The sequence below is a fragment of the Pteronotus mesoamericanus genome, unplaced genomic scaffold (genome assembly GCF_021234165.1).
Source record: "Pteronotus mesoamericanus isolate MK-2021 breed Mesoamerican mustached bat unplaced genomic scaffold, CSHL_Meso_final contig_20, whole genome shotgun sequence".
Taxonomy (NCBI): Eukaryota; Metazoa; Chordata; class Mammalia; order Chiroptera; family Mormoopidae; genus Pteronotus; species Pteronotus mesoamericanus.
The window spans coordinates 31,943,672-31,953,808 of NW_026555085.1; the positions used below are offsets into that span (position 1 = coordinate 31,943,672).

At 37.0% G+C, this 10,137-nt stretch overlaps 1 protein-coding gene across 2 annotated transcripts in view; it reads left to right on the forward strand.

Moving 5' to 3' along the window:
• The window catches only part of ADGRB3 (adhesion G protein-coupled receptor B3), a 706,145-nt gene extending 701,727 nt beyond the window's left edge, over nucleotides 1-4,418 (forward strand). For both annotated transcript variants that reach the window (XM_054569550.1, XM_054569551.1), the window contains one exon: nucleotides 3,860-4,418. In XM_054569550.1, the coding sequence (XP_054425525.1) occupies nucleotides 3,860-4,048 (189 nt within the window). In that variant the 3' untranslated portion in view covers nucleotides 4,049-4,418. The remainder of the gene's footprint in view (nucleotides 1-3,859) is intronic.
• Nucleotides 4,419-10,137: the final 5,719 nt, after the last annotated feature.

The window sequence follows — 10,137 nt, forward strand, 5'->3', positions numbered from 1 at the left end:
TTGGAGAACAGTAAATGTTCTTATTCACTTTTGATTAATAATGAACATGTTAGTCCATTATCATTAATTCAGTCATAGTTTGGAGTGGCATATTGCTAATGGAAAATTTCATAATTGGGTAGAGAAAGACATTTTCAAAACAAAAATCTTGATCGTTTCCCCCTGCACCCTCCCCTCCCTTTTTTTTTTTTTTTTTTTTGGCAACTACCTCAACACCTGCCTAACACTGCAAATGATGGTGACTATGTAGAATTTGGGGAATCAAAGGCAAACCAAAAGACCATTTAGTCCATTTCCCTGCTTTCAGGCAGGACAAAATCTAAATCACGCTACAAGGAAAAAATGTTGTTAAAAAACTTTTACTTTGTGTCTCATAAACTATTCTCCATCAAGATCTCTTCCCCAAGAATCCCCAATTTTTACCTTTAGAATATAGAATAAACACATCCTTTTTCACTTTGTCCCCAATACTGGTAGGGAAAGAAAGAAAAGAGGGAGGGAAGAGGAAGAAAGAGAAGGAGGAAAAGAGTAATGGATGGAGGGAGGGATGGGTTTATCCTCAAGTGACAGCTGGCCTGCCCCCGGACCCAGGAGCAATGGGACACAGACTGCTCTGCTGTGTTCTGGGTGGCTCTGAATTGTCATGTTCAGCTAACATTCTATTTCCAAAAATCAGCATTTTTGGAGGTTTCATGTATGTTGGCTTATAATGAGTTTACAGTGGATTAGGCCTTTTTCACACATTTCAGTTTGACTCCATCATCTCTCTTCTGTGCCTAAACGCAAAAAATAAACAAACAAAATACAGCTGCATAAATTCAGGAAGTTGTGCAAACTCTGACAGGATCTTGTCAGATTCAGGCATCCACTGAATCCTTTCCTGGCCCCTGTAGCTCTCACTGTCAAATTCAATGTTCTCTTTGGGCTGTTCCACAGATTATCATTCATTCACTTGCACCACTGAAAATGTTACACCTTTCCATGTGTGAGTCTGCAGGCTCAGCCCTTGTCACACCCAACCACCGAGGAAGATCGGTAGCTTGTGGGCACCATTCCCTGAGCAGCAGCTCTCCTCACTCCCTGCAGATCTTGTGCCACACGCTGCTTGCTGGGTGCAGTAGCTCTTCAGCACTAAGCAGCATGGGGCTTCTCATCTAAGGGGTGTCCGCACATATGTGAACAATGGTAAGAACCTCAGTGCAGCTGGGAGAACCGTGGGATGCCAGAGAAGATGAACACGAAAGCCGACCTTAATTTATGACCCACTAATAGAAACTCCAAGAAATTCAGTCAGTCATGCACAGGCAGTGCTATTCTTTGAAAGTCGAATCTAGACATTCTGACAAAGTTTTAAATTGGCCCCTTTAGTTCATGTTTCTATGGTGCTTGATCTTCAAAATATAAAAGGAAAATCATACCTGTACCAAACATAATGCAACCCCTATTTTCAAAGCAAGTGAATTAGCACTCTACATGTCAGAAATCCTTTTAGAATTGAACTTTCTGTCAAACTAAGGATTCTCAGAAGGTATATTTAGACACAGCCCTACCAAGATAGATGAAGCCACTCTGTGGCTGGATTCAACACAATTCACGCCAGTGAATGTTTCAGTGGCTAATTGAGGATTCAAGTCACTGTAGTACCACCAAACTACAAAATTAATTCCAAATGTACGAGCCTGTCACATAAAGCCCCTCATTCACCTTCTGCCTGTTCTTGGTTTTTCTGTTTTGTTTTTCTTGCTATTCTTTTGTACTGCAACTAAAATAAATTGGTCACTGTTCTCAGGGTTGTCCCATCTCCATTCTCTCTGGATTTTCACTTCTTAGTATGCACGCCTGTTCAGCAATCCAGCCTCCGCCCCTACAGGCGCCCTCATGACCCAGGCCGTCCTTCTAAGCCAGCCCTCCTCTCACTTTTACCAGCAAGGTGTACGTGCTTTCCACAAAAACAAGCCACCTCTCCACTCTCCTCTATCAGATAGATAGATAGATAGATAGATCTATTTTTTTATACCTCCATTTAACTATAAACACCTTCATAATAAGTATGGTTACTATATTGTGAGCATTTACTAAATATCAGGTGTTATGCTAGGCAGTTCCACTTATTATTTTTGCAACCCTATGAAAGAGGTACTGATCTGCCTACTCCTTTGGCCCACAGTGCAAAGCTTTTTTATCTCAGTTTTACAAATATGAAAGTTGAGATTCAGAGAAGTTGAGTAAATTGCTCAAGGTCACACTCATACAAAATGGAGCAATTGGAATTTGGACGTGCATGTCGCAGGCTTTGAATTGCATGCTCCCTAGTGGACCATGTGCTGCTCTTCCACGTTTGACTTAGTACCTTACTCTCCCTAAGGCCTAGCATGATGCCCAGCACAGAGCAGCTGATAAATGCTGGTTGAAGGGAGGCAAGGGAGGAGAGAGGGAAGAAAGGAGGGAGGAAAAAAGGGGTGAGTTATAAGAGTATGGTGCATGAGACTTTAGGATATTCTATTAAATCAGAATTTACCCCCTGCACATATCCTACATGTGAACATTTTATTAAATCTTTACTTTAGCTATATTTTCTTGTATGTTGTCATGATTGAGGCTAATAAGTGCTGAAACATCTATTGTATTGAGGACTTTTGATAATTTATTTTCTGGTTATGATAGTATTTCTACAGATTGTCTCTTATCTATACTTCAGAATTACTTTTAATATACTGAGTAGAATGCAAATAATAATTTAAGTGCCTGTTCTATGTTCCCCCTGCTAATTGATTATAATTAATTAAAGGCCAGGATTTGGGGTGGGGAGGGAGTAACGAACACGTTCAGCAACTATAGTTATTTTAGTTTAATTTTTTCTAAGGAGTTTTCAGTCATGATTGCCTGCTTATTCTCTGATGTTACTCAGCTTTGTCTATTTCATTTAAATTCCCTCATTCTATAGAAATCTTTAAACAATACTTAAAATACAGAAAGTTCAATGCAAAATCTCAGAAAAATATTAGGCTATCGGAAACTCAAATGATGTCCACTCATGTATTTACTGAACACCTATAACCTACAATATGGAAGGTTTGGGTGGAGTCATAATTATGCCGATCTCAGGTAACAGGAGGCTATATACTATGAAACATAGGTAGGGACGGTAGCTGGTATGCAGTTTTTTTAAAAAAGCCTTGTATTGCTGGATATATTTTCTAAAAAGCTGTGCTCTTTGTAGGGAAGAATGACTTTTATGAAATTTATGTACCACCCAAATATATAAAAAAAATTGTGGGAAATGCACAACAGGAAAAAATAGATTACACAGAAGAACATAGCATCATTTTAATATTCTAAAAAGCGTCATTTCTTGAAGAAAAACTAAGCAAAGATAGTGATTAAAATTCAGTTTTATGAAATATGACCAGTTTTGGCAACTGTTTTAATTATTACATAATGTGCCCCATTACATGTCCTCAAATTGTGTTTATCCCACCAGAGGTTCTGACAAATACTTAAATTTGCTACATGTAATCTTAGCGTTAATTTGGTGCTACTTCCTGCTTGAATGTACAGCCATCCTGACATTTCACGAGATGCCCAAAACACGACACGGTCTATTTTGCCTTCTGTAATGCTATTCACTTCCTTTGATTGCTAGAGAATTTTAGGATAACTTCAAGAAGGTGTTCATCAGTTTGTTCAATGAAAGAAAACTGAAATCAAAACCATTTCCTGCAGCTGGCCACAATTTTAAATCATCTCCTTATCACATAAACTGGATTAAGGTTACTAGCACGCATTCTTCCTGGGAACTTCAACAAGCAGCAATCCTAGTCATCAAGTAAATGACTCTTTTCTCCTCTCTTCTCTACAGGAAAATCCAGCACCAAACAAGAATCCATGGGACACTTTCAAAAACCCCAGTGAATATCAACATTATACCACAATCAATGTCTTAGATACAGAGGCAAAGGATGCTTTGGAACTGAGGCCAGCAGAGTGGGAGAAGTGTCTGAATTTGCCTTTGGATGTGCAAGAGGGTGACTTTCAAACAGAAGTTTAACAAAATCAAAATGGCCTGAGATGAAGACAAAAATTTATTGCACTGACACTTAAGACTTGGGAAGGCTGACATTTCTACCTGGACAGGGTGACTATCCTATGTCAGGACCTTCACATGCCAAATGTCAGTGGTTTTTGCATATGGTAACTTCTCCCTAGTCAAGCTAGTGGAGAGAGGACCAGGTGTACAGTTCTGACCATCCTGTGTTGTAAGTACCTGTGGAATGGATTTGTAAGGTAATCTTTATAGATAAACCTCAAGCAACGATTCATGTTGTAACCGCTTCATATGGTTTAGTTTTCAAAAAACTTCACCATGAAGCACAATGTATATATTTATGCAGTTTTTAAAGTTTATAACAGTCTGTTTGGCCATTACTACACTTTTTACTTTATAATATAAAAGCAAAGTTTTTGTCATTAAATGAATGTTTGTTGAGCTACATTCTTCATTGCTTTAAATGCAATAAAGTAATAATCTCACTTTTATATGAATAATATATTTCACATCTTTATTATTGCAGTTTTCTCTAGAAAGCTCTGAGTAGCTTTCTCTGCTGCAGCTGTGTATAAAATATTTAAAATGTTGTATGGTGTAAATAAACTTTTGTCTACATATCAGTTTTTTAGTGCATTTTATTTTAGATTTGTTGAATGGAAATTTACATATTTATAAACTTTTTTTTGAATACAGATACTGAAAATGTATTCATGGTTTTAACAGCATACCGTTATTACTCCTCTGAGGCTAATGGTTTCTCGAATGTAATAGTAGATTTGTTTAGTGCTTCTGTATTTTCTACACAAACACCCTTTGGAAAAATGTACCATGTAAATGGGGCTTGTCAGAAACCTGCTGCCATCATACTCTTACTTCAATGGCTTTTTCCTACCTTGTGGCAAAAAAACAACCCGTAGAAAACAGTAAGTTGCCATACAAAAAATAATACAGGGAAAATGTTTATTATAAGTAATGAAGTTCACTGCATGTTTCACAAAAGGAACTACTTGCGCTACAGTTTTTCATAGCATACACAAAAAATGAACTTATTCAGGGTTTTAAGAAATCTGTTATCTTCTCAAGCAGAAGGAAAAAGGGAGCGGATGGATTCGGTACTAGATGATTTCCCCCTGGTTTGAAAAGTGGGAAGGCGGAGGTGGGTCGACTGCAGAACAATCCCTCCTGTCTTCCTTAGTGTCAACGCCACACGGGGATATGGCCCACTCCCCCAGAGCCGCGTTTAAGTTGGAAACACCATGTAAGGGTTTCAACAGCTTCGTTTTTTCAAGGAATGAATGATGAGATTGTGTTTTTCAGGCTGAGAGAAGTAAAGGGAGTGGAGAGGTGATGGCCAAAAAGTTCGTTTAGTTTTTTCCGTACGGTGGCTAGTAGCGCTAAGTTGTCTTTAACTTCATGTGAAACAATTTTATTAGACTGCATTGTAACAGCTGTCATATCAGCGTGCATTTAAAAAAAAACACATCAAAATTGGTGAATTTTTGTGCAGCCATTTTAATGTTAAAGATGGAAGAAAATACACATTTTTGGTATATTATGCTTTATTATTTCAAGAAAGGTAAAATACAACTGAAACACAAAAAAGATTTGTGCAGTGTATGGAGAAGGTGCTGTGACTGATCAAAAGTGTCAAAAGTGGTTTGTGAAATTTCTTGGTACTATTGACATTTTGGCCAACTGGTTCTTTGTTGTGGGGCTGTCTTAAGTGTTGGAAGATGTTGAACAGCACCCCTGGCCTCTACCCACTAGAAGTCAATAGCAGGAGACAGCCGACATACACAAAATACCCAAATCAATAAAGTTATTTGTGAAAATAAAAAATGCATCTTTTATTTTACGGAAAAAAAAAGTACGGACTTTTTGGCCAATTCAATAGATTCGTTTGTTGTTAAACCTAAGATGCATTGTTTTCTGTAGTTTGTCAGAAACTCAAGTAAGCTGCTCCTGCCACTCAGGACCTTGGGGACCCCACCCTGCAGGCCTTGAGGCTGGAGACAAAGGTGCTTCAACACTCAAGTGCGCCACTAAGCTAGAGCCTTAAAAGCCATCCAGCTCAGGCTGAACTCCTGTCAGATACCTATAATGTGCTCAATGTAAAGATGTTAAAAGTATATTTTTAATCAGATTTTAAATATCAAAGTGACATCGTTATGCAAAATAGAGTAAACCGTAACTAAGGACAGATTTTTCAATAAAATAAACATGCTAATTATAATGCAATGGTAATATTAAATGCCTATTAAATTTACAAGATACTTCCTACCAATAGGAATAGAATAATATTTAATATATTGCTCTCTCTATATCTAACCATCTATATCATCTATCTATAGGTTTATATCTATAGATAAATACACACATCTATATGTATGTGTCTCTATACATACATACTATACATATATAGATTCATAATGCTCAGCTCCATTTCAGTAACCTGTAGAGCGAATGAAAACCATATGTGCAGTTCCCATTCCAAATTGTAAAATCTTGATGAAAAAACCCATAATAAGCATATGCTTGAAAACAAAAGCTATGTTTAAAATACAAATCCAGTATATTAGACTAATATTTCTTGTAAAACTAATATTCATTAACATAAAACAAAATCTTACATTTTTTTATTTCTGTTTTGCTCTAGTTCTAGTAAATCAATATTAGATTAACATATGAAAGCTAACCAGAAATTGCATACTTAAAAACATTAGGGTGAATTTTTTGGTTACTCTAAGGATACCAAGCTGTAGTGGTACTTTTTGTTTGTAATCTATAAGAAAAAATTGCAGGTCAGTAAGTACTAACAATCATAATTTTAGGGAAGCTCTCTTCTAGTCATTCTTTAAGTTTCCACTGCACTTACACACATACTCGATCGAAGCTGAGCTGCAGCTGAACCCTGACACAGTGGTGGGCAGGTACCCACTACACTCACGACCTACCTGGATCTTTGTGCCCTTGAAGTGGATGTTCTTCCCATTCCTCCACATCCAAATTTTATGTATACTTTAAGGAACATCTTATTTCATTTTCATGAAGTTTCATATGATTTTCCAAGCTAGAAATAATTTCTTCTGTGAACTCTTATGACACTGCTCTGTACCTCTCTTAGGACTTTTAAAGTACTTTATCTTGTTATTTATACACATTCCTGATATCCTCTGGTGGACTGTAAGTGCCTGGAAGGCAGGATTCTTGTCTGATCCATTTTGTATCTCTTAAGGGACCTAGCACAATAACGTTCACACAATAAATGTTTACTGAATTATCTGTGGAATTTTTTAGTATTGTTTACAGTCATACATTCATATCAAGTCACACATTTTAAAAAGTGCTTATTAAACAACTATTATGTGTTTACTCATATGTTAGGGAATGACAGGACCTCTAAATTTAACTAGCTCATGATTTATTAAAAATCTATGTGAAATATTATTTAAATATTAATAAGCTCATATTACCCTTTTATTGCTCTTTTGTCCACATAAAGCAAGAATTACCCTAAAGAAATGGAGGCTCAACATACAGATGGCCAACAGATGTATGAAAAGATGCTCACCATCGCTAATCATCAGAGAAATCAAAACCACAGTAAGATACCTCTTAGAATGGCTATCATCAGTAAGCCAACAAATGACAAGTGCTGCTAAGGATGTGGAGAAAAGGGAACCCTTGTGCAGCTACTATGGATAACAGTATGGAGATTCCTTATTAAATTAAAAGTAGAGCTGCCAGACAGTCCAGCAATTCCACGTCCGGGTGTTTATCCAAAGAAAACAAAACCACTAACTCAAAGATATATGCACTCCTGTGTTCATTGCTGCATTACTAGTAATAGCCATCTCTATGGACATCAATAGAGTACGGCTATGGATATTCTAGGTATGGATAAAGAAGATGTGGCATATACACACAGTGGAATATTCAGCAATAAAGAGAATGAAATCTGGCCTCTGTAACAACATGAATGGACCTAGAGGGTATCAGGCTAAGTGAAATTAAGTTAAATAGAGAAAGACAAATACCATATGATTTTATGTATATGTAGAATTTAAAAGCAAAACAAATGCATAATTAAAACAATAGACCCATAAATACAGAAAACAAGCTAACGGTTGCCAAAGGGGAAGGGGGTTAGAATATGAATAAGTAGATAAATAAAAAAGAAATCTCTGTGAAAAATATGGGGGCTCAGGAGAAATTAAATGGCCTACCTAAGATCACCATAAATAACTGACAGACCCAATATTAGAAGACAAGACTTCTGACTTCTACTCTGGGGCCATTGCCACACTACAATAGTATTTTTACCTGTTCCTTCTAGGTGATAAAGTCCCCAAAAGTGTCTTGGAGATGTTTCTCAGGCAAGTAGTGGAAGCATAAAGCTGAAAACATGCATCAAATGTCATGGGGGTGGTAAGGTCAGGAACTGGTAGTAGCAGAAAAGCATGGTTGATCCAGAATGACGAGTGCAATGTTGGTAGTACAATGGTGAGTATAGCTGCCTTCCAGAATAACAAATGATCTTAAATAGATGTGGTTCTATAATCCATTGTGTGCTTCTATTTGCACCTACTTAACTTTTCAAATCCTCTTAAAATGTAATTGCCATTTCATTAATTTTGGGATTACCGGCACATATGCAATAGGACTTGAAAGAGAAGCAAACCTGAATTTCAGACTGGCTTCAGATACTCTATAAAACATACAGCTACAATTTTTTAAAAAATGTTGGAGTCAATAAGCTTTTGAAGTTGCTGCTTCAGAAAATTTAAAATGTAAATTTTGAGTCATTCTCAGCTTCCTATAAAAAATGTTATTAGTTTTAGTTTTCCAAAGTTATCTATGTCAAAATCAATTTAGTTCTACAAATCTGTAGTACTTCATCAAAGAATATGAATTAAATATGTGTCCAGCATGTTGATCTACACAAAATTTTCCATGATGCAAAATCATCTAGTCCCTGAGATGCTTCTGTAGTTAAATTTGTAACTGGAATAGTACAGCAGAGAAGAGATTTAAGAACCGGGAAGCACAGACCATAGAAATAGAATAAATTTTGGCAGCCAATGAAAATGGTAACCATTTTCAGGTGTCAAAAAACAAATTCAGATTTAGATAAGGATAGACTTTTTTTTGAAAAGACTATTGCAATAGGGGCACAGGGACTATTTTTAATAGGGATAACACTTCAACAGCAAGATTTATAAGCATCCCAGACATCAGACAGAAAGGGATTTTCATTTACAGGGAAGAGTCAAAAAGACTAGAAAGACTGGATGTGGGAAAGCGCGGTAAGCAGATGGTGTAATCAGCAGTTGAACAGGAAACGTTTCTCTTTGTGACCGGTCAATTCTTGGAGAGATGGTATGCGGGGGTTGTTCCACCTTTCAGTGCTTTGTTAATTGCCCAAAACTTGTTTAAATTTCAAGAGTGGGCCAAAGTTCAGGGGCCTGGGAGAAAGCAAGATGCCTAACTAAAGTTTGGTAAAATTAAGTTACAAAGTATTTTGTTCATATTGGTCAATAGGGACAAACAGGTCAGGAAGAAATTTTTGAGGCAAAGACTAGGAACCTTGGTGGGTCTGTATCTGACTTTGTCACAGGCAAACAAGAGGTTCATCTGAGAGTCTTATCCAAATAATATCGGGAGGGAGGCTCTTTGCAAGAAGTCAATCCTGGAACACAAAAGGGTGGAGGGATTTCTTGACCACTGCTATTTTCCAAGGGCATAGGGCTCAGGTAAAATTCAACACAACACAAAGGAAGAAACTAAGCCCTTTGAAATGAGAAGAATTTTTCAAAAATTGTCAGTGTTCAGCCAGCAGTAATTAAGAGAAAGAATTTCTCCTATTAGACCATAGCCATGGCTCTTGAAGCAAAAATACTTCTAAAATGAAAGTGGTAAACAAGCTAGATGAGAACACCTGATTTTCTTTCATTCTGAGCTCACCAGCCATCTCTTAGTTTGGACTCCTGCTTGTACCTTTACACCATATACCTTGGTGGTGTTGAGATGCTTGTTCAGAAATATTTGGCGTTCTGAGATATAAAAAGTGGAACTTTGACTTGTAAATC